The sequence below is a fragment of the Sus scrofa genome, chromosome 11 (genome assembly GCF_000003025.6).
Source record: "Sus scrofa isolate TJ Tabasco breed Duroc chromosome 11, Sscrofa11.1, whole genome shotgun sequence".
Lineage (NCBI taxonomy): Eukaryota > Metazoa > Chordata > Mammalia > Artiodactyla > Suidae > Sus > Sus scrofa.
The window spans coordinates 68,445,669-68,471,117 of NC_010453.5; the positions used below are offsets into that span (position 1 = coordinate 68,445,669).

At 41.8% G+C, this 25,449-nt stretch overlaps 1 protein-coding gene across 1 annotated transcript in view; it reads left to right on the forward strand.

Moving 5' to 3' along the window:
* Positions 1-24,288, forward strand: part of TM9SF2 (transmembrane 9 superfamily member 2) — a 62,123-nt gene extending 37,835 nt beyond the window's left edge. Inside the window, exons 10-17 of the mRNA XM_021065854.1 lie at positions 4,637-4,769; positions 7,074-7,193; positions 9,273-9,330; positions 13,230-13,389; positions 16,221-16,372; positions 17,419-17,530; positions 19,865-20,036; positions 23,608-24,288. Coding sequence (XP_020921513.1) covers positions 4,637-4,769; positions 7,074-7,193; positions 9,273-9,330; positions 13,230-13,389; positions 16,221-16,372; positions 17,419-17,530; positions 19,865-20,036; positions 23,608-23,675 — 975 coding nt within the window. The 3' untranslated portion in view covers positions 23,676-24,288. The remainder of the gene's footprint in view (positions 1-4,636; positions 4,770-7,073; positions 7,194-9,272; positions 9,331-13,229; positions 13,390-16,220; positions 16,373-17,418; positions 17,531-19,864; positions 20,037-23,607) is intronic.

Consider the following 25,449-nt stretch of genomic DNA (forward strand, 5'->3'; position numbering starts at 1 on the left):
GTGACTTCTGTTAGATTCAGTGTCTTTACAGTGGCCCTAGGGCTCTTGGAGCTTGCTCCCAGCTGTGCTGGTCACCCTGCTGTTCCTCAGACACGTTGGGCATGTTCCTACCTCCAGGCCTTTACAGTTGTTTGTCTTTCTTTTCTTTTCTCTTTCTTTCTTTCTTTTTTTTTTTTTTTTTTTTTGTCTTTTTAGGGCCGCACCCACAGCATTTGGAGGTTCCCAGGCTAGAGGTCTAATTAAAGATGTAGCCTCTGGCCTGTGCCACAGCCACACTGGATCCAAGCCACATCTTCGACCTACACCACACCTCCCGGTAACGCCGGATCCTTAACCCACTGAGCGAGGCCATGGATCGAACCTGCGTCCCCATGGATGCTGGTCAGATTCGTTCCCATTGAGCCACACCAGGAACTCCAACAGTTGCTTTTCTCTCTTCCTCAAGTGTCTGTTCCTCACATCCTTCTGGTCTTTCCTGGGACACGATCTTCCCTTCTCACCATCCTGTTAAAATTACAGCCTCCCCAGAGTTCCCATGTGGCTCAGCAGTAAGGAACCCAACTAGTATCCATGAGGATTCGGGTTTGATCCTTGGCCTCATTCAGTGGGTTAAGGATCTGGCATTGCTCTGGCTGTGGTGTAGACTGGCAACTGCAGCTCAGATTCCATCCCTAGCCTGGAAATTTCCATATGCTGTGGGTGAGGCCCTAAAAAAAAAAAAAGACATCCTCTTCCTGCCCACACCCCTCATCCACACTTCCTAATTTTTCTCTTTAGCATTTATCACCATCTAATGTACTATATACATGTTTATAGTCTTTCCAATGAGAACTTATGCTCATGAGAAGAGGAATTTTTCTGTTCTCCTCACTAGAGTATCTCTGGTGTTTAAACAGTCCCAAGCATAGAGTTGGTGCTCAACAAATAACTTTGCTAAATGAATGAATAATTAGTCTTTGATGTTCCAGAATGATGCATCAGTGGGCTTATGATAGGTAGAAAAAGGTATCTCGGGACTCCTCCAACTCCACCCCCTCCCTCCAAAAGTGGGTTGGGGCCAGAGCAGGAAGCCGGGCAAGCACGGGAGGCTGAAGTTGTTCTCCTTTGGGTCAACACTTAGATCAAGTCCTTAGCCAGTTGGAAGACTGGGCCAGCGGTGAAGCTTGGTCTCTGCCTATATTAAGCCTGGATTCTTGAAGAGGGGCCAGAACAGTTCTAGGTTAAAAAATGCCTTCTGACTCTTGGCAGAATCAAGTAGAAATCCTCTGAAGGCAAGTCTCCCAAATTCAGGTTTGCAGAATAACCCCCCCCCCGACTTAAGGTCAATTAATATGATCTGTTAATCAGAAATTCACAAAGAATTATCATAGGCCACAAATTTAGACCAAGTCCCAAGGATTTCACATATTAGTACTATTACAGAGTTACAGAGTATAAGATATATGAAAAATAACAGCTAGGATTTTCCAGCACAGATGAAAGATAAGAATCCATAGATAAAGGATACTCAGTGAATCCCAAGTGGAATAAATAAAATGAAACCCATACATAGATCAACTGGGCAGAACCAGAGAACACCAGAGAAAAGAGAAACTCTTAAAATCAGCAAGAGGGAAAAAAGACTGAGCATCTGCAAAGGAAAAGCAAAGTGGCAGTGGAAGTGCAAAAAGATAATATCTTTAAATTGGCGATGAGAGAAATGAACTTTTTTTCTTCTTAAAAAAGGGCTGCTCCTGCTGCACATGGAGGTTCTCAGGCTAGGAGTTGAATTGGAGCTGCAGCTGCTGGCCTATGCCACAGCAGCGGGGCTCCAAGCTGCTTCTGTGACCTACACCGCGGCTCATGGCAACGCCGGATCTTAACCCACTGAGCAAGGCCAGGGATTGAACCTTTGTGCTCATGGATACTAGTTGGGTTCATTATCACTGAGCCACGAACAGGAACTCCAGAAGTAAGCTATTTACATAGAATCATGTACTCAGCAATGCTGTTTTTCAAGAATGAAAGTGAACTACCTTTTTCAGGTTACCAAAAACAATTGACTGCAAACAGGCCTCACTGAAGAAATTTTTATAGAAATACTTTAGTAGAAAATAAATGAGTGGGAGTTCCTTTCGTGCCCCAGCAGTAACAAACCCAACTAGGATCCATGAAGTTGTGGCTTTGATCCATTGCCTTGCCCAGTGGATTAAGGACCCAGCATTGCAAAGAGCTGTGCTCTAGGTTGCAGACATAGCTCAGATCCTGAGTCGCTGCAGCTGTGGCGTGGGCCGGTAGGTGTAGTCCAGTTCGACCCCTAGCCTGGGAGCTTCCATATGCTGCATGTGTGGCCCTTAAAAAAAGGCAATAAAATAAAATAAATTAGTAAATAAATAAATAACAATCCTGAAGAAAGATTTAGAAGGACTGGTGAACAAAGAAATTCCAAGTAAACATTTTCTGTGTATAATAAAAATGAGTCTAAATTTGGTGGGTAACAAAAAGTGTACTAAAGAAAAAACGGAAAAAACAGATTTGATGAATAGTAGTGGATAAAGTGGGACTGGCTATCTGGGAAAAAATAGGTAGATTCCAACTTTATTCCTTATATTGAAGTGATTAAATGATTTAAATGAAAATGTGAAACTATAAAATACTAGAATACATAGGAAATTATTTTTCTATTTTTTTGCTTTTTAGGGCTCTACCGGCAGCATATGGAATTTCCCAGGCCAGGGGTCAAATTGGAGCTGCAGCCACTGGCCTACACCACATCACAGCAAGGAGAGATCTGAGCTACCTCTGCGACCTATACCACAGCTCGTCACAACTCCAGATCCTTAACCCGCTGAGCAAAGCCAGGGATTGAACCTGCATCCTCATGGTTCCTAGTTGGATTCGTGGTTGCTGTGCCATGATGGAAACTCCATGGGGAGTTATTTTTAAATCTTGTCTGCTATTTGCTAAGAAAGAAACTTAAGTGGCAATGTGAGGGAGGAATGCAGATGTACCGGAAGGAGACGTTAGGAGAAGAGGCCATACCTGTTGGCTTATGGAGGTTCCTAGGCTGGGGTCAGATTGGAATTGTAGCTGCCAGCCTGCACCACAGCCACACCAGATCCAAGAAACATCTGTGACTTACACCCCAGCTCACAGCAACACTGGATCCTTAACCCACTGAGCGAGGTCGGGGATCCAGCTGGCATCCTCTTGGATATTAGTTGGGCTTGCTGTCGCTGAGCCACAACAGGAACTTCCCAGGGGGGCAGATTTTGAAGGACTTACAAGCCATGCAGTCTGAAGGGCATCGAGAACTGTCGAAGCATATTGAGCAGTGACATGGCCACATTCGTGTTTTAGGAAAATCACTCTAATATTACGTGGAGAAAGCTTCAGGGCCAGGCAAGAGGGAAGGCAGAGGTGGGTGGTGGCAGGGAAGAAGTGGGGAGCAGGCACAGAGATAGAGAGGGGTTCAGGAGGCGGGGTGGGATACTGCTGGAGAGGTTGACTGGAGAAGGCGGAAGAGGAAGAGAAGTCAGTGAATGACCCCACGTTTCTGGTCTGAACCATGCCGTTAGTCAAAAGGATCTTTCCTGTTCTGTATTGAGGATCAACTCAATGGAGACAAGGGCAGAAGCAGACCAGTTTAGTGGACGCCGTGATAGCCAGGCGGGAGGTAATGGCTTAAACCAGGGGCTGGTGGTAGATCCTGTGGATGTATGTTGGAGCCAGAGCTGTAGGGAGATTGTATGTAAAGTACAGGGAGAAAAGACACCAGGGATGAGTCCAAGGGTTGGGAACTGAGTGACTGGAAGGATAGCGTTTATCTGCTAGGAGGACTTCAGGCAGAGCAAGTGGAGGCGGGGAGAGCATCAGTTCCAGTGTGGGTGATTCTGCTCCGGGTGTCCATTAAACAGCCAGGTGGCGAAGCAGGTGTACATATGTGTCTGAGATCAGGGGAGCAGTCTCGGCTGCTGACACAAGCTTGTAGTATTTTCAGAGCCAAGCCCACAAGCAAAGGAGCTTTGAGACCTAACACCAACTGCTTATTTTGGGGATTAGTAAGTGTAGGTTAAAAAGAATATAGTATGATTAAAAATTGTCATTAAGTTGGACATAAAGCTTGACTTCAGCTAGAACCAGCTATCACATTATCTTTAAAGTTTCTTGGACTTCCTGTGGTTAACGAATCTGACTAGGAACTCTGAGGTTGCGGGTTCAGTCCCTGGCCTCGCTCAGTGGGTTAAGGATCCAGTGTTGCTGTGAGCTGTGGTGTAGGTCACAGATGTGTCTTGGATATGGCGTTGCTATGGCTCTGGTGTAGGCTGGCGGCTACAGCTCCCATTTGACCCCTAGCCTGGGAACCTCCATGTGCCACAGGAGCGGCCCTAGAAAAGGCAAAAAGACAAAAAAATTAAAAAGTAAGGGTTCTCAGTAACTATATTTTTGGACCTTAACACACAACATTCTTTTAAAATCAATTCAAGAAAGCCATATAAAACTCCATGAATCAAGCTCTGTACTTCAGAACTGAAATAAACATTAATATTTATAAGTTTTTAAAGATTTTTTTCTGTATCCGCATGTTCAACAGTGAAGAAACTGTCAGTGTTTTTGGTGATACAACAGACGATTAAACAATGTCATTCCTTTTCAGGAGGATGCCCAGGAAGAATTTGGCTGGAAACTAGTTCATGGTGATATATTCCGTCCTCCAAGAAAAGGGATGCTGCTCTCAGTCTTTCTGGGATCAGGGACGCAGATTTTAATCATGACTTTTGTGACTCTGTGTAAGTGTGAAGTGAAAATTAAAGTGTAGGAAATATGTCTTCTAAATAATGATCGGAAGGCAGTTTTCCTAAGTTGTAGTGAGGCTAGATTGTTTCTGAGAGTCCTTTTGGTTTTCAGGGTCTGTGCGCTGTGGCTCTCAGGGACCTGGGGCAGGGTTAGCTGTGCCAGAAGCTGACTCGGGACCTCTCGCAGCTCTGTAGAGACCAGGTCTTGTCGTGGGAACGCTGGAGCTGCGGACGACCAGATCCTCACAGGCCACCTGGGTCTGAGGTCTGGGCAGCCGGGAAGCAGGGCCAGGCAGGCTGACTGTCCTGCCCCGCCCGAGCATGCGATCAGCTTCCATTGAGAGGGACAGAAGGGAGAAAGGAATGGGGCAGGAAGCGTTTGTGGGCTTTTCCATTTTGGCCAGATTTCTTTCTCTGAGAGTGCTCAGGAAAGATCTTCCTACCAAAAAAAAAAACCCCCAAAACTCTTCCTCATGCCACCTTCAGAGACTTCATCACTTAAGTTTTTGTCAGTGAAAACACTTGACTCTCTTTTTCTTTTCTTTTTGAAATAGAACTCTCTTAGAGGTAACAGGAGTGAATCTGAGACTACCCTCTAGAGATACGCTAATTCCGTGGTCTTCCAGTTTTCCTATTTATAAGAGAAAAAATGTTTATGAAAGGAATTTTCTAAATTTTGCGTTTATCTCCCCATGTTTCCTTTATTGTTGCCTGCTACTGATGAATAGTCACACGTGAAATGTTACTAGAATTCAGAAACCACTGAGCTTTCGATAATTTTTGTTGGCCAACATTTGTTCTTATGTTTGATCACATATTAAATACATACTGGAATAATAATTTTCTGTTAGTAAAATTCTTCCAAGTTTTTATGATGCAATTAACCACATACATGTTTGGAAAGAGAATGATCAATTCCAGGTGTCTGGCACCTCAGTAAGTTTGGGGATTACTGATGTACCCTTTTAGGCTCAGTTTGAAGACTGACTAGAACGTATTTATGTACTCACAGCCTAGGTAAGGAGCTGCTGCTGTGAAGAGTGAGGCTAGCATACGTAAGCGTGTTAATCCTCAAGAGGGCAGGTCGGGAGAACGTGTCGTGGCAGAGGTTTAGACACAGCCAGATCCGTGATTGCACAGAATCCCGGGAGAGCCAGGGTGGAGTTAGAGCAGAGTGGATGCTGGAGGGTGAAATTCTGCTTTAAAATTTTATTAAGAGCTGCCTTCTGCTCTTCTCTGATTTTTGTTGGGGTCAGCTAGAAAGTGAACTTATAAGGAAGGAAATTGCAGAGTCTAGGTTAGAAAATGATAGGGGCTGTTTTCCTTTAGTTCTCCAGTAGAGGTTTTTTTTTGGTTTGTTTTTTGGGTTTTTTGGTTTTTGCCTCAGGGCAGTCCATTTCTCAGGCCTGGGAGGAATTGGGGGGGGTGGTGCACTTTAACTGAAATTCTAGTTGTCTAAAGTTACCCTGATCCTGTGGTCTTGAGTCTTTGCTCTTTCAGCTCTTCATTCAGTGCTGATCAGCGGTGTATGCTTGGTTATGTGCACCCCGGGAGTGGGTGAGGGGACACTGGGATTTGGTGCTCCTGGAATTAGAAAGCCACCTGCATCTGCTTTTGGATTTCTTTCTGAAAAAAATCGTAACTTCAGACTTCCAGTTTAAGCTAGGAATTACTATAAATATAAGATAGCATTGTGTTTTCTTATTAGTCGGGAGGATTATATAGGAAGGAACAAATAAAACTAACCAACTGAATAAGGGTAGGAGCCAGAATTTTCCCAAGCTGTTGACCAAGTCCTTCAGTAACTTGTGTTCAAAAAGCTAATGGTACTACAAAATCTTTTTTCCCCTATTTTGTTCCTGGATTAGATTCTGTCTTGTCTCTTGTGTTTGAATATAATAAGGATCTTTTCACCCCAAAGGACTCAGTATTGTTTTTAAAAGGAACAAAATGTGAGAAGGTTTTACAGTGGGAATATTTTCGTTGATGTTAATTTTAAAAGCTGTGCTTGAATCTCACAAGAGCCGAAAGCACTCATGAGCATCTGGGTTAACCTCCCTGATAGCAGGCAAGGCGGGCCGTACGGATACTCTGACAGGAAACTTCCAGATGGAGGTGTGTGATCCTGATGATGCAGTGTCTGAAACACACTAACATTCAGCTGGCTCTGTGGTCAGATCACGTATTTTCATGAAGTTGTGTTTACTTTATTAAGAAATGAGAGGGGCCTTGTGTCACTTCACATCAAAGGAAATAGTAATAGAATTTTTCTAACTTTACATTACTTATTTTTTTTAGTCTTTGCTTGCCTGGGATTTTTGTCACCTGCCAACAGAGGAGCACTGATGACTTGTGCTGTGGTCTTGTGGGTGTTGCTGGGCACTCCTGCGGGCTATGTCGCTGCCAGATTCTATAAGTGTAAGTAAAGCCACCCTGCTGAGCGTCAGCTCCGGATTCTAGAATGCTCCATCAGGGGTCTGAGCCTTTGAGTCTGGTAGTTGATGCCCTTTAAATAATAAGTATTGTAGGTTTGCTTCTTTATTTAAAAAAGCTTGTGAAGTGGATGAATGTCCCTAGATTCACTTGTTCAGATATGCCCAAACATTTGAATATGGGATAAGCAAATTCAGGTGCTGTTTCTCCGTCAGCCCCTCTGGCCTTCACTTTTGACTTAACAGGTTTGGCTGAACAACTTAGATTTGCTCCATCCAAAGAAACATCTTTAGACTAATAAAGGAGGAAGGTATATAAGTGAGTGTCACTGATTTATTCCCTAAAACAAAGAATAGATGCAGGAGTATCTTATGTAAGGGGACGTACTTATGTTATGATTTAACATTTATAAAAGTAAACCATGCTTGGAGTACCTGTTGTCTCAGCGGTAACGAACCCGACTAGTATCCAGGAAGATGTGGATTTGATCCCTGGCCCCGCTCAGTGGGTTAAGGATCCGGCGTTGCCATGCGCTGTGGTCACAGACACAGCTCGAATCCCAGGTTGCTGCAGTTCTGGCATAGGCTGGCAGCTACAGCTCTGATTCGACCCCTAGCCTGGGGACTTCCATACGCTACAGATGTGGCCCTAAAAAGACCAAAAAAAAAAAAAAAGTAAACTGTGCTTACATTGAGAAGTTCCCACTGTGGAGCAGTGGGTTAGTGATCCAGCTTGTCTCTGTGGAGACGCTGGTTTGATCCCCTTCCGGGCGCAGTGAGTTAAGGATTTGGTGTTGCTGCAGCTGTGGTTTGGGTCGCAGTTCTGGCTCAGATTTGATCCCTGGCCCAGGGAACTACCATATGCTGCAGGTGCAGCCAAAAAATACAAATAAAATAAAGTGAATTTAGATCTCACTATAAAAAGCCCTGAAGTTAGTGACTTTCGTAGCAGTCTTTTGTATTCTTGCTTTTCTAGAAGTGAAATAAAGTTTAGTGAACAAAAGGCTCAGGACCTCGGAGTAAGGATGGGGTATGACTAGGTGGCCTAGAAAGCAGCTTTGCAGGAGTAGTAAATGCCAGAGTGTGCCCAGCTTAGGAGTCCTGTAGTCTAGCTGATGTGGTCCCGCAGGTACTCTGGGTATGAAATGCCAGGTTGGTGAGGACCTGGGGCCAAGGTTCCCCAGGGCCTTCTCGTAGAAATGAGGTTTGAGCTAAAACACACAGAGTAGGGCTACATGGGTGGCCTTAAGGTGTGGTTGGCTAGAATCAACCCCAAGGAGAAATATTAGTTAGACTTTGCCAGATATGTAGCGAATGTGAAGTTTTTTATGCGTCTGTGTGTGTGTGTGTGTGAGAGAGAGAGTGTGTGTGTGTGTGTTTCTGTGAATTTTGTTCTTTCTTTATTAGGGCGGTCATGCGGGTTTGAACACACTTGCAAAACAGCAGGTCTCTGCTGCACGGCACTGTCCCCCTTCTCACTGGCTCTGTGTACTGGCTTCTCTCAGCTCCTCAGTCAGGCTGTGCACCCTCACTCCTGCCTAAGGGCCTTCCCACATGCTGTTCGCTCTGCCTGAGTTCGGACCCGTGCTCCTGCCTGCCAGACACACTTCCCCTTCTTTCTTCCCCATCCTTCTGGTCTCTAGCCGCCCATCAAGTAGCATATTAATCAGGCAGAGCATTCCGAGAGGTATTGTCACGTGGCCCTAGTCACAAAATCCTTCATTTTATAGAATCATTGAAACTGGGTTAGAATTTAAGAATTTGTTTTATTTGTTTTGAAGTTAAAAAGAAGGTTAGAAAAGAAAGACTCATCTGGATAACTTTCCTTTGATAACTAGATTTATTTTATGTTTCGAGCAGGACTCGTCCAGGGCAGGTCTGCGATGAGCATCTCTGATTTGGATTCTTTGATTAGGGAATATTAGGATATTTGTGAGTGTCGTTTTCTAGGAATTGGTTCCCATTGCCATCTGTTAATTTGCCCCATACCAGGCTTGCAGTATGGATATTTGGTTTGCTTTGAAGGAAAGTTTTTATCTTATGCCACTTTTATTTTCTTCTACAGCCTTTGGAGGTGAGAAGTGGAAAACAAACGTTTTATTGACATCATTTCTTTGTCCTGGGTAAGTGAACTTTTTCAGTAATAACTTTAGCATAATCATATTTTAGTTCCCAAATTTCCTATCCTGTAAGTCTAATCTTTTCTATCTTTAAGCCATGTGCCCAAGAAAATTTAATTTTTAAAAAGTGAATATGGGAGTTCCTGAAGTCGCACAGTGGGTTAAGGATCCGGCGTTGTCACTGTGGCAGTGCAAGTTTCATCCCTGATCTGGCATAGTGGGTTAAGGATCTGGCATTGCCGCTGTGGCATAGGTCACAGCTTTGGCTCAGAGTTGATCCCTAGCCTGGGAACGTCTGAATGCTGTGGGTGTGGCCAACGGAAGAAGCCAATATGTATTAAACATTTGCAAAATGACTACTGCATCCCTTACCTGGAAAAAGTATCTTTAGACATGAGGAAATTTTTTTTTTTTCTTAAAAGTCTATTTCTTAATCTGGCATGTTGTCATATTACGCTGTGTGTATAAAAATAAAGCTTTTGACCTAATCACAGAAAAGAATTCTCACCTGAAGGTCGTTCAGGCACTATACAGTTTCAGATTTTTATCGGAATTATAGCTACTTTTGGAGTTCCCATCGTGGCGCAGTGGTTAATGAATCCAACTAGGAACCATGAGGTTGCGGGTTCGGTCCCTACCCTTGCTCAGTGGGTTAACGATCCGGCGTTGCCGTGAGCTGTGGTGTAGGTTGCAGACGTGGCTCAGATCCCGTGTTGCTGTGGCTCTGGTGTAGGCCAGTGGCTACAGCTCCCGATTCGACCCCTAGCCTGGGAACCTCCATATGCCGCAGGAGTGGCCCAAAGAAATAGCAAAAAGACAAAAAAAAAAAAAAAAAGAGAGAGAGAATTATAGCTACTTTTTAGAATAATCCATTAAGTAGAGCGGCATATGCCAAAAATGAAAAAAGCAACCACCGCATAAAACAACAACCATGATGCTTTGGAAGATAGCTTCTGATAGCAAGTATCTGAAGTGCATCTAGTCCTACAAGTAGAACCCAGTTTATCCCCAGCTCCCCAGCTCACGGTCCTGGCAGGCAAGCACTGGCCTCTGAATAGTCAGCGACAATAAAGTAAGCCAAGTGTTGAATCTAGAAGCCAGGACTGTTCCGTCTGCAGGCCAGAAATGAAAGAACAACAGTAGCTGGAATTTTTATATGTGATTGGAATAAATATTCTCAGATTTTCCATTGAAGACTCATTTGTGTTTCATCTCTTATTCCTACAGATATGCTTAGGTTTCCCAAGTCTAAAAAGAACTTCCCAGAGGCATCTTCTAGTCTACTCTCTTTCTCTTCCATTCCCAACCAAATGCCTTGAAAAAATGGACTGCACTCCTTATTTCTGTAGCCCCCAGTTACATTTAAAATCCACGTAATCTCTCTCCGCCCCCATCTTTTAGTGAACTTGTCTCTAAGATGACCAACGACATTCCCATTTTCTGATCTAGAAACCATTTTCCCAGTCGTTGCCACTTTACACTGTCTAACATTGGGATCCCTTCTCTTTGAAACTCCTTCCTTTTTTGTCTTCATAGAAATTATGCTGTGTTCTTTTACATCTCTGATCAGACCTTCTCTGATTTATTGTCTTCATCCCATCCTTAAGAACAGGTATTCACAGGAGTTCCCGTGGTGGCTCATCGAATACCAACCTGACTAGCGTCCCTGAGGACGCAGGTTCAGTGGGTTAAGGATCTGGTGTTGCCATGAGCTGTGGTGTAGGTCGCAGACACGGCTGAGTTCTTGAGTTGCTGTGGTGTAGGCTGTTGGCTACAGCTCCGATTTGACCCCTAGCCTGGAAACATCCATATGCTAAGGGTGTGGCCCTAAAAAAAACAAACAACAACAAAAAACAAACGAGAATAGGTGTTCACTAGTGGGATTATGGGGTAAGTAGAGAGAGAAAAGAGCAGGAACCCAAGTTGCCCAGGGCACAGGGAATTGCCACTCACCTAGGAAAGGAAGGACCATTTGAAATTGACTCATGCTGATTTTGGTTTTTGTTTTTTTAGGTCCACACCCATGGTACACAGAAGTTCCCAGGCTAGGGGTCAAATTGGAGCTATGGCTGCCAGCCACAGCCACAGCAACTCCAGATCCGAGCCACATCTGAGACCTACATCACAGCTCATGGCAATGCCAGATTCTTAACCCACTGACAGAGGCCAGGGGCCGAACCTGTGTCCTCATGGATACTAGTCAGATTCATTTCCACTGAGCCATGATGGGAACTCCTCATGTAATTTTTTATAAATAAGCACTTTATATAATTATTGCAGTAGACACAAATGGCATTTGATAATACTAAAGATTTCATTAAATCACTTTTATGGCTTACTGTAAATTCTAGTTACAGTAAGTCATGAAACAAGGAATACATTTCACAAAGGTGGAGATTGTATTATTCTTTATTGGTGTATAGTTTGTATATAGAGAACGTAAATTTCAGCTATAAAACTTGTAGAATTACTAAAATTTGGGCAAAATGGCTAAATATCAGCTAATATTTCAAGATTATGAATTCCACCAATAACAAATGAACTGTTTCATTGGTAGTGGTAGTTGCATGGGAAGAAGTCTCAGGAGTATTAGCAACAGAAAATCTTGGCAGCACCTGAAATAACATCTCAAAACAAGCATGGGCCATATGCCAAGTCTACAAAGCTTGTAAGAGCTGCAAGTTCACCATGTTGCTTGATGAGAAGACCAAGTATTGCACAGGTATTTTGAGAGGTCCGGTGGCTGATGGAAGATGCTAGATGTGGCATCACAAGCCAGAGGATCTGTTCAGTGATGCTAGGACAGTTGATCGTCCGAATGATGGGAGAACAGTTCTGTTCCTACCTCACACACATGAAATCAGTTCAGGTGGATTAAAACCTAAATGTAACAGGCGTAAGATTTAGACAGCAAATGGAAGAGTATTTTTATGAGCCCAGATTAGGAAAGGCTTTGTTTTCTCAAGTTACGTAAAAGATAAAAGAAAATTTTGATGCCTTTGATCATGTAAAAAACCTGCAGGGTATATAGACATGATTACAATATTATTATAGCTATGTTTTTTAAAATGCACTCATGTGAATGAACTCATGTACGTACACTTGGTTCATGTAAAGAATTAAGTACACACATTTGGATGTTTGGGTTCTTAAAAAAGCATAAGCCAGCAAAAAGATATTTAACAAGGAGTTAGTTGCTGGAGTGTATAAATAACTTACGTATGTGACTTTACAAAAGCCCTGTGACTCACATGAAAAATGAGCAGTGAATGTAACCAGCACGTCGTGAAGGTAAAACCTCCAAAGCCAATAAATGCAGGATGCTCAGCTGCAGTTGTCAATAGGAAATGCAAATTAAAACAGCAAAATCGACAGTCCCAAGCATGGTGAAAATGTGTAAAGAGGTGATTTCATGAATTACCGCTAGGAGGTTAAGTTAGGCAAAACCAGTCCACAGAGTGATTTGGCAGTTTCTACTAAAGTTTAATTTATTTGTTTGTTTGTTTTTTAGGGCCATACCCGTGGCATATGGAAGTTCCCAGGCTGAATCGGAGCTGCAGCTGCCGGCCTACACCACGCCACAGCCATGAAGGATCCGAGCTGCATCTGCAAGCTGCTGGCCTACACCAGGCCACAGCCATGAAGGATCCTAGCTCATGGCAACACTGGGATCCTTAACCCACTAAGCAAGGCCAGGGATCAAAACTGTGTCCTCATGGATACTAGTCTCTAGCAGGGTCCATTTCTGGGAGCCACAGTGGGAACTCATCTACTGAAGTTTTAAATTCACACACCCTGTGACTCGTATAACACAGAAATTGTGACGTTAACTACATATGATTGCTACTGTACCATTTTGCTTCTACTTCATGTTTTACCCAAACGCCTGTCGTGTCTTTCAGGATTGTATTTGCTGACTTCTTTATAATGAATCTGATTCTGTGGGGAGAAGGATCTTCAGCGGCTATTCCCTTTGGGACGTTGGTTGCCATATTGGCTCTTTGGTTCTGCATATCTGTGCCTCTGACGTTTATTGGTGCATACTTTGGTTTTAAGAAGAATGTAAGTTTATAGGTATTGATTTCTTCAAATGACTTTCAACTGTGGAAATTAGCTTATGCCACCTTAAAAGATATAAGTGTTTAAAAGAGGCTACTCTTTGGAGATCTCCGTTTCATAGAAAACTGATGACTCCTTTTTTTGTCTTTTTTTTTAGGACCACACCCATGGCACATGGAGTTTCCCAGACTAGGGGTCGAATCAGAGCTGTTGCCACCAGCCTACGCCACAGCCACAGCAATGCCAAATCCAAGCCACTTTGTGGCCTACACCACAGCTCATGACAATGCTGGATACTTAACCCACTGAGCAAGGACAGGGATCGAACCCACATCCTCATGGATACCAGTCGGGTTTGTTAACTGCTGAGCCACGACGGGAACTCCGAAGATTGATAACTTCTTAGTTCGATTGCAGTCATTCTTAAAATATACTCAGAAGAGTGTGGTAGAGAGAGATTATGGATGTAAACTGAAATTGTGAAGTTTTATAAGTAAATGGAAACTAAAATAGACTAACAGGAAATGAAATGCTAATTTAAACTGATGAAAACTTTGAATTTATTGCATTAAAAATAAACTATTACTTTTTTTTTCTTTGACTGTGACATGCAGCTTGATGTGGGATCTCAGTTCCCAGTCCAGGAATCAAACCTGGGCTGCAGCAGTGAAAGCACTGAGTCCTAACCACTAGACCACCAGGGAACTGAAAAATTATTAACTTTTTTTTAACCTAAAAGTACATGCAATTTTTTTTTTCTTAGCAGTAAGTGTTTCTGGTCTATTTTACTTAACTAAAACTGGGTAGGAGTTCCCGTCGTGGCTCAGTGGTTAACAAATCCGACTAGGAACCATGAGGTTGTGAGTTTGATCCCTGCCCTTGTTCAGTGGGTTAACGATCCGGCGTTGCTGTGAGCTGTGGTGTAGGTGGCAGATGTGGCTCGGATCCCACGTTGCTGTGGCTCTGGCGTAGGCCGACAGCTACAGCTCCGATTCGACCCCTAGCCTGGGAAACTCCATATGCCGCAGGAGCGGCCCAAGAAATAGCAAAAAAAAAAAAAAAAGTAAAAAGGCCAAAAAAAGAAATAATAAATAAATAGATAAATAATAAAACTGGGTAAAACTACATATGGGTTAGGAAATAAAGCTGTCAGAAAAGTGACTATATAGTAAGAGTAGCAATTTTTTTAATGTGTTGTTTTGGAGTAAACCTTTTATGCTTACCTGCTAATATTTGACTTTAAGAAAGATTGTAATCAAGGCTTAGTCCCTCCCTCCAGTCTGTCTGTCTCCACTTCTGCTGCCCCCTTTCCACCCTCAGGCCCAAGAGGAAAATGAGAATTTATTGTTCAGTATCCTTTCCTAACTTCACTGTCTTGGCTCTTCTCTGAAAATACCCACCCAGTCCACAAGATTAAAAGAAAGATTTATAGTACATTTTGTGACAGGACCTGTCCTGCCCTGGAAAAAATTATCTGCTTCGACTTTTTAGAGACCTCAGAGTCTCCACTGCACCTACCATGCTAGGCTACTAAAGGATTTTTCAGTTCTTTGTCGTTTGTTGAATTTATGATTTAAAATCTGTGTAGCATAGGAGTTCCTGCTGTGGCACAGTGGGTTAAGACTCCGACTGCAGCAGCTTGGGTTGCTGTGGCGATGTGGGTTCCTTCCCTGGCCTTGGGCAGTGGCTTAAAGGATCCAGCGTAGCTGCAGCTGCAGTGTGGGTCACACTATGGCTTGGATTTAGTCCCTGGCCCAGGAACTTCTATATGCTGTGGTGCAGCCACTAAAAAAATAATAAAATAGTGCTCGCTTCGGCAGCACATATACTAAAATTGGAACGATACAGAGAAGATTAGCATGGCCCCTGCGCAAGGATGACACGCAAATTCGTGAAGCGTTCCATATTTTTAAAAAAATAATAATAATAATAATAATAAAATAAAATCTGTATAGCATAAATAGTAAACTGACATAGTTTGAAATTGTTTAATTACATAGATTAAATAAGGACGTTATAAAAATTGAAGAACAGTATAGTGATGTTCTGCCTTATGCATATAAATCTTCATGTAAAATAATCTAGTCCATAGAAGTAGAATATCAATGCGAATATCAAGTTTAAGTTTTGATATATCTTCATAAAAACTGTAGAAGTATGTTTTTGAACTTTTTTCCAAGGAAATGAATTTCTGCTATATACTCTTTTCTTTCCCCCTCATGGAAGTATGTTTAGGCACGTTAGGTTCCAGTTATTCTTGTACTACCACACATATTATAAAATTATATTACGAAAGGGAGAATAATTGAAAACATCACCAACAACTTGTGATCGTAAAGCTTCTTATAGCTATTCATTATCTTCTTTGTGTTCTTAAGTCTTAGTAAAATTGAGAAATTTTAATAAAGGTGATATTGTCCATCTCCAAAAAAAATTACACTGACAGCAGTTTCAGAACCAGCCAATTTCTTACAGTAAGTATATAATTAAAGGAAAAATCTAATTCTTACCTTTTTATTAACTACTGTTTTCTGAGTACTGTGTTATATCCCCTCCTGTGTGTTTCCTACTTTGTCTAAAGCCATTAGTCATTGGATCACTGCTGGCGACAGTGGTGGCTTGTTCATTAGACAGACTGAATATTGTACCTGATGTGTCTGGTTTGTTGCTCTAAATACAAATTTCACTTTGATGACTTAAGTAGATTTGCCATTAGTGCCAGTGTGAAAGATGACAAAAAGCAGGCAAATCTAGTACAGAGAAGAATTTTTAAAAATAAATATGTAATTATGAATCCTTTCCTTTTTTTTATTTTTTTATTTTTTTTACCGAAGGCTATTGAACACCCAGTTCGAACCAATCAGATTCCACGTCAGATTCCTGAACAGTCCTTCTACACAAAGCCGCTGCCTGGTATTGTCATGGGAGGGATTTTGCCCTTTGGCTGCATCTTTATACAGCTTTTCTTCATTCTGAATAGCATTTGGTAAGCTAAGGACTACGTCCTCTTATCTCCATTATCATGATGTGCAGGGCTAGCTTTCTCTTTTTGTTTCTATGGCTTACTCTTTAGACCTTGTAAATTAAGCCATTTTCAAATAATCAGAAATCCTAAGACACCAAGGGTTAGTTTATCTTTTCCATGTGGGAAAGAACTATTGTGATAGCAGCTATTACTAATCAAGGGCTTATTATTTCTTACTCTTACTTAATTCTCACTTAATTCTGACTTCTGTGAGGTATATATTATCCCATTTTATGGAGATGAAAATGAGGCTTTGGAGGTTAAGTAATTTCCCAGTGTCACACAGCTCCCACGTGACAGAAAATTAACCTCAGTCTCTCCAGACCTGTGCTCTCTAGTAAGTGATCCGTGCTGCTTCGGAGACGCTCTGAGCTCTTGATGGAGGGGATTCAAGAATGCAAGCCCTGCAGGAAGGATGGAGCTAGACAGCCTTCAACATCGTTTCTCACCCAAGAGCTCTGATTTCTGTTCACATGGAAAATCTCATAGTGGTCATTTTGAGCCACTGAGCTCGGGTGTATATGTTGCAGTATATTCAGATCCTTATTAGATCACACTGACATATGTCACAGAAAGTACCAGGCTTCCAGGTAGCAGTAACCAGAACTAAATTTGAGCTTTTTAGTGATTAGAACCTTATCTTCCCTTCCTGATTATTACCGTGTTTTTCAAATTCAGCCGATTTTATCATGTATGATAAAATGTTTGGCTCTGCCTTTCCATTAATTTTTTATCAAATGTGTCTGACTCACCAGTAGACAGACGAAGCATGTTTGGATGTAAATGAACGTTTCAGATCCTACCTGAACAGGAGGACGGAGTCCAGTAACATTGCTGTGTTCCTGTCCCCCTTTCCCCAGCCCCACCCTATCGCCTTCTAAACCGAGGAGAACTGTTCTTTGATTTGTTGGGAGAAAAAGCAGATATTTTCTGTTTAAGAAAATGAAAAGATTGTATCACTTACTGTGTCAAAGAGGAAGTACTTATCTTAACATGTTTGATTATAGGTCACACCAGATGTATTACATGTTTGGCTTCCTGTTCCTGGTGTTTATCATTTTGGTTATTACTTGTTCTGAAGCAACTATACTTCTTTGCTATTTCCACCTGTGTGCAGAGGTATGCATTAGCAATTTTCACTTATGTTAATTTGTGGGCAGTGTTTATAATTTTGGCATAAGGCAGCTTTGAATGCTATTAATTGAAGTAATTTCTGTAAATATGTGTTATTAAGGTAGAAATTGACTGTGTTCTTAAATATAGATATAGCCTTTTGTTGTTGTTGTTGTTAACGACTGCACATGTGGCATATGGAAGTTCCTGGGCTGGGGGTTGAATTGGAGCTGCAGCTACAGGCCTGCGCCACAGCCACGGCAACACTGGATCCGAGTCACATCTGCAGCCTACACCACCTCTTACATCAACACCGGATCCTGTACCTCCTGTGTGAGGCCAGGAATTGAAACCACATCCTCACAGAGACCACACTGAGTCCCTAACCTACTGAACCGCAAGCCACAACAGGAACTCATAGCCTTCCTCTTTTTCTTCTTTTTCTTGGCTGCAGACATGCAGCAGGATGTGGGTTCTCAGTTCGCAGACAGGGATTGAACCTGGGCTGCAGTGGGGAAACCAAGTCCTAACCACTAGATGACCAGGAAACTCCCATATGTAACCTTTATGATTGAACTAAGATGGTATCCCAGTTCAGTATATTTATTTAGAGCTTAACTTTCAAACGTTAATTTTCTGTGAAGGTGCTGAATTTCTATTTTTTAACTAACTTTAGAATGAGTATTCTTTTTGTATCACAGATATTTATAAATGAAAGCAAACTTTTTTTTTCCCCAGGGCCGTACCTGCAGCACATGGAGATTCCCAGCCTAGGGGTCAAATTGGAGCTGCAGCTGCTGGCCTACACCACAGCCACGGCAACACTGGATCCTTAACACACCAAGCAAGGCCAGGGACCACACCTGCGTCCTCATAGATTCTGGTTGGGTTCTTTATCGCTGAGCCACAACAGGGACTCCTGAAAATAAACATTTCATGTGGAAAAGTTTATTAAACTATTTCAGAGATTACATTGTAATGAGTTATGTTCATGGCAGCATGACAAAATCATGATGTCCTTAGGTGATGGTAGAATTAACTTTTAAAGGCTTAGATTGTAGTAAATCTTTTTTTATAGTTATTTTCTATAAGGAGATAAAATCTACTGTTAAACTTGAGATGCCTTTTTTAAAAAAATTGAAGTTAAATTCTGTAACGTTGAATCCACCATTTTAAAGTAAACAATTCAGTGACGCTTATGACATAGACAATGTTCTCCAACCACTGTTTCCGTCTCAAAATATTTTCGTCACCCCTGAATAAAGTCCCACGTCCATTAAGCTGTTCCTTCCTCGTCGTCTCTCTCCTTTAGACCCTGGCAACTACCAGTCTTCTTTTGTTCGTACATTTAGTGCAGATGCTTTGCTGGATTGTTCATTGTATGAAAACACTGATTTTCACGTTGATCTTGAACCCTGCAGCTTTGCTGAACTCATTTATTACTACACTAGTTTCTGTGTGTAGGCTTTTCAGGATTTTCTTTTTTTTTGTCTTTTTGCTATATCTTTGGGCCGCTCCTGCGGCATATGGAGGTTCCCAGGCTAGGGGTTGAATCGGAGCTGTAGCCACCGGCCTATGCCAGAGCCACAGCAACGTGGGATCCGAGCCACGTCTGCCACCTACACCACAGCTCACAGCAATGCCGGATCGTTAACCCACTGAGCAAGGGCAGGGACCGAACCCGCAACCTCATGGTTCCTAGTCGGATTCGTTAACCACTGCGCCACAACGGGAACTCCAGGATTTTCTAATCGTGGTATGCTTTTTTGAAATGTGTTTATTTTTCGCACATTCCGAAGGGTAGAAGAGATGGTGAAGTATTTTCTTTTATGAGATTTCCTGCTGAGCTATAAGCCACTCTATGTAAAAATTTTTTTAAAAAAGCTGTTTTTAAAACCTATCTTATTTAAATTATGTTAGTAATAACTGAAAAAGGGTTTCCGCTAGGTCTTCATAGATGATCTTTTTCCTAACATAGAGCTAGACTGTGATATCCATTTGGAATTATGTATTTATATAATTTATATTTTCTTTTCTTTTGGGGAAACATGCATTTTAACATACAGCCAAATGCTTCATTATTCATTAACTGTTTAAGATTTTTGCACACGCTTTTAGCCAGTCTTTAGCTCCATCAGAGGTAGGGGTGCTTCTCAGCACCTTTAATGAGGAGAAAAATTGGCGAAGTTCAGCATGAACGAGGGACTGGAACCAACAGCAAAAATTAGGTTTAGGGAGCGGTTTCCCTTCGCCGTGTTTGCTTTATAACTTGATTCTGCCACATGTTGTCTGTTAACTGGAAAGTAATTCTTGATCTTTAATTTTTTCTTTTCTACCCAGGATTATCATTGGCAATGGCGTTCATTCCTTACCAGTGGCTTTACTGCAGTTTATTTCTTAATATATGCAATACACTACTTCTTTTCAAAACTGCAAATCACAGGAACAGCAAGTACAATTCTGTACTTTGGTTATACCATGATAATGGTTCTGATCTTCTTTCTTTTTACAGGTAAGAATTAGAATGATTTATTTTTAGTTAAGTTTTAAAGCAAATCATTTACAATTATTATGCTTTTATAAAACTCATGAAGGTTTCTGCTATTCAGTACTCCTATATTTAGTTCTCAGTGCCACCAAGTGGTTTGGTCTGGCCCTGAGGTGAATATCAGTAAGCCAAAGATGAGAAAACAGAACCTGAAGAAAGAGGACTAAACGGGGCCCATTGTTGTGCTGAAAGTACAGGCGCACCTCCACCAGTACCTCTCAGGGTTTCCTCCTGTTGCTCTCTTAATGGAACAGACTTTGTTCTGCTCATTTCAGAAAAAGGGTGAAAAGCTCTGGCTACCTATGTTTAGGAGTAAGTAGAGATTGGGAAGGTGGAGTCAAGAGATTGAGATTAAATGATAGTAAGAAAAGGTAGTCAGGAGTTCCCTGGCGGCCTAGTGGGTTATGGATCCCTCGTCACTGCTGTGGCTCAGCATGTGGCCTGGGAACTTCCGCATGCCACGGGTATAGCCAAAAAAAGAGAGTAATCAATAGTACATCCCTTATTCTAGGAGTTTTAAACTACAGGTTCATGTCTCCACTTTAAAATCCAAGTACCTGGAGTTCCCGTGGTGGCTCAACAGTAACAAACACAGCTAGCTAGCATCCATGAGGACAGGGGTTCGATCCCTGGCCTCGCTCAGTGGGATAAGGATCTGGTGTTGCCATGAGCTGTGGTGTAGGTCACAGATGTGGCTCGGATCCTGCATTGCTATGGCTGTGGTGTAGGCCAGCTACTACAGCTCCGATTCAACCCCTAGCCTGGGAACCTCTGTGGTCCATGAGCGTGGCCCTAAAAAAACACACACACACACACACACAAATCCAGGCACCTAATGGGATACAGGGTGACTAATATTGGTATTTATATTCACATATCTTCTCTGTCCACCTAGGTAAGTTTTCTGTATCTCAGAGCCCTGTGGGTACTTGGTCAGCATTTGTGGAATGACTAAACTAAAAAAAGAAATCAGATGACCTTTCTTTGTCACAAAAAATGCACATCTAAAATTTTATCGAAGTTGTGTTGCATGTTATGTGAGGAAGTACAAGGGTCAGAAAGAAAGTTCTAATTATAACTTTTCTACTTTTTATTCATCTACGAATATTTAAGAGAATTAGGTGAGGTTTTAAAGTGCCCCTGTTGCTCTATCACTGTGCATAACAAGCTTTGGGCATTTCTGTTGGTTCCCACCTGGGCTGTGGGAGGGGGGGGCTGTGCCTCTCTTGGGGCTGTGTGAGAGATTTTGGTCCATAGCATAAGTCTTAATAAATCGTCTGTGAAACTGTCAAAGCCTTTGAAACCAGGAGTCCTGGCTTTGTGCATCTGTATTCGTAACATGAATGAATATATAGAACAGTTTATTCCTTGCTACACACAAAAAATAATGATCTTGGTGAATATCTTACTGTTTTTCTAGGCATATGATATAATGATAATTAAACCATCACCTCAACCTTATTGTTCTTGATTTTTAAAGTGTCGCGTTTTTACCTAGAGTAAAATGAATTTTGTAATCTAAATTATGGAGCTATATCAAATTGAATCAACCAGTGAAGTCAGTAACTTTTAGTTATTTCTCTTTTTGGAAAAGGTTTCTACATAGGATGCTGAGCCCTTTCAGTGTCTTGCATTTTTCTAAAGTGGGGGACATCCATATTTATTTCAGAACTCTGACCTGACACCGTTAAATTTAATAAGTCAGTCTATTTTATAGAGCAAAATAATAATTCCGTCACATAAGGAAGGATGTCACTTTTAGTGTGTACACTATATCCAACATTAAGAACAAAATAAAATACTGCAAGTATTTTGTTAAGAATAAAATAAACTTCCTTAGGGCTGCTAGTATGATGATAAAATGTTCTTTCTGATCTCAGAGTACCTTTCTCTGTTATCTGTAAGTTCTTGCTAATGCACATACAGTATAAATACACAGACATAAATATATATGTTCCATTTTCTGAAATTAGCCCCAGCCTGTTCCCAGGCCTTATTAATGACCCTTTGAATACCCAAAAGATATACTTGTGTGTCCTCCAAAATACACACAGTGACGTGCACAGAGTAGGTACTCAGTACATGTGTGAAGTAAGAATGAGTATGAGGTTGATAACTTCTGTAGTAATTTCCCATGTATAGTTTGACTTAGAAAATCTAATACTCTGTTTAAATTACATTTAAAACAGTGGTGAAAGCTATTGGAACATTGGAGTTCCCTGGTGTCTCAGTGGGTTAAGGAGTCTGCATTATCACTGCTGTGGGTCAGGTCACTGCTGTGGCATGTGTTTGATCCTTGGCCCCAGAACTTCTGTCTGCTGTGGGTGCAGCACCCCTGCCCCGCTCCGAATTCATTGGCACATTAAATATAGAAGTTCCACAAGGAGCATGTATATTCCCTTCTGTGTTCTCCTGACCCTGCCTATTGACCATTTCTCAGAGGGTAATCTAGAAAAAATCCTGTGCCTTAGTTTTTTAAAATGTGTTAGGCGCTTTCACAATTTAGTATCTCTTCTCTTGCAAAACAGTGTCTCTGATATTTTAGGAAAGTTAAGCGTGCTGTAGTTTAAATGAATATTGCACCCGAAGTCAGAAAAAGTGAACTTGAGTTCTGGTCTTTTATACGAGCCACAGGCCATTAGGCTGTTACCCACCCCTTGGAGCCTCATTTTTGTCACCTGTCTGGCATTTAAATTTTTTGGAATCTAGAGTGATGAATATAACTGAAGATCAAGGCATATATATTTTTTTTTCTTTTTTTTTTTTCCCCCTGAATCATCTTATTTTACTCTCTGTAACAGTCTCTGGGGGCAGAGCTACTGTGTCCTGTGGTAGCACACCACCTCTCGTTTCACAGGGGGGTCTTTGTTGTCATCTGAATCATATCACTTTGAACACTTTGGAAAATCTTTTTGACTTATTTTAATTCTTTTTTTTTTTTTTTTTTTTTTTTTGTCTTTTTGCCATTTCTTGGGCTGCTCCTGTGGCATATGGAGGTCCCCAGGCTAGGGGTCTAATCGGAGTTGTAGCCACTGGCCTACACCACAGCCACAGCAACTCGGGATCTGAGCCGCGTCTGCAACCTACACCATAGCTCACGCAACGCCAGATCCTTGACCCACTGAGCAAGGCCAGGGGTCGAACCGAAAACCTCATGGTTCCTAGTCAGATTCGTTAACCACTGCACCACTACGGGAACTCCTGTGATAAAGTATTCTTAAATAAGAAAATAAAACAGGCGTCCTCTTTATCTTTTAAATTAAGCCTTTTCCATGTAATAAAAAAGAATGTTTTAATAGAAAGCTTAAGTAATCTTATAGATTACTTAAAAAGTTTTCCTATCAATTTCTGTAAGAAATTTGGAGTAGTTCTGTATTTTTCAAAGAAGTTCACACAGCTATGATATATCCCTGGTAAGTAACAGTTTATACTTTAATTGCTTTTCTCAGGGAACCAATCACTTTAAGTCTGTAGTTTTGTGTAAATGACGAAACTTCCTTTGAAAAGGGGTTTATTTTTGTTTTTTCTCTTATAGGAACAATTGGCTTCTTTGCATGCTTTTGGTTTGTTACCAAAATATACAGTGTGGTGAAGGTTGACTGAAGAAGCCCGGTGTGTCTGGTTAAAACAGAAATAAATTAACTTCATCAACAAAGACTTGTTTTTGTGACTACCTTGAGTTTTATCAGACTTATTGGCCTAGTAATCCTTCAGAAACAACGTAATTCTAAATAAACCTCTTCCCGTACACCTGTCCCCACAGAATGTGTTCTCAACACTAAAACATTTGTATTGTGATTTGATTAAGCATATATTCAGTTGTTCTCAATGAAGAGCAAATTTAAATATTATGTGCATTTGTAAATACAATAGCTATAAAATTTTCCATACTTCTAATGGCAAATAGAGGAGGCCATATTAAACAATACTGATGAAATACAGGACAGTTCCTTGTAAATAGGATTTTCTAGGCTCGGTAGGTGGGAAGAATTATTTTTCTTTGAAGGAAGTAACTTTTTATCATGGTAATTTTGAAGGATGATTCGTATGGTGTGTACTGGGGGGATGTGGCTTTAAAAAAAATCTTGTATTGTTGTAAGTGTTCCTATCTTCTGTGTTGACTTCATTATTCCCATGGTATTGGCCTTTTAAACTATGTGCCTCTGAGTCTTTCAATTTATAAATTTGTTATCTTAATAAATATTGTAAAAACGTCTCCATTGTATCATTACCTGTTATATAGTCAGAGATTCTGTAAATACAAATTTATTTACCAGTAGTGTTTTCAAATGGTTTACATACTATTTTATCAGATTTTGCTGATTTACATTAGCAATGTAATAGACTTTCTGAGCTTTGATCAAAATGAAATTCCAGCCTAGCAAAACTAAAATTTTCACTATTAGTAACAGAAATTTTAGTCATGCATTTCTAGCCAGATAAATTCTGTAAGTATAGTAGTTAATATGAGCCTTACTGTGCTGCCATTACGGATTTCATTTTTTTTTTTTACCTGTTTTTCAAAGTACAGTATTTTTGATTCTTAAAAAAGTCAATTTTTATGATCTGTACACTAGCAATGACGAATGGGTCTTCCTCTTTGTGATTATATTGTCTCAGTTTGGATTTCTCAGGGTCAAGAAGTAACTGTGTTGCAGCATGCTGACTGGGACTGCCTCGTGGGCAGTCGGTGGGGCTGGAGTAGCTGCCCTGGGGGTTGCCCGTTCCCTGGTCAGTGGTGCTAGGGTGGAAGGAGCTGGGTATTCAGAATCCATCCCTTGATCCTGCCACCGAGCCAGGACCCCAGCACAGGGTCCCCTCTTGGTGGCCATCACTACTGTGACTCAGAGGACACCTTCCTAACGCCTGTGCCCGGGACGATGTGGCTTTGGAGAACTTGCCAACCTGTTGAGGAGGGATATGATGAGAAACTTGAAGCTGCGGAACCGAGGTCGTAGAATCTTCTTTCGGGACATGAGGACAGCCTTTCAGGACAGGTAAGGACTGGGAACACCCCAGTGCCCTGGGGCAGTGAGTCAGTACTGAAGAGCTGCGCAGACTCCCTCCCCGTCTACATGACTGCCTTGAGACCCAGCACGTGAATCTGTCAAAGAACTGGGCGGTCAGCCTGTGCAGGCTGGGGGCTCGGGAGTCGGGTGTTTTTGACTAACTGACCCTGGGAGGCAGTGACAGCCAGAGCTGAGGCTTAGGCTGGCTTCCTACAGCCATGGGAAGTGGTGCCTCATTGGTTACCTGTGACCATTCCAGGGGGTGTACGCCTACCTGCTGTGTGTGTGTGTGTGCGCGCGTGCATGCGCGCGCAAGAGGTGGGTAGCGGTGATGTGGAAGGCACACGGGTGTGTCTGATGGGGTGTGT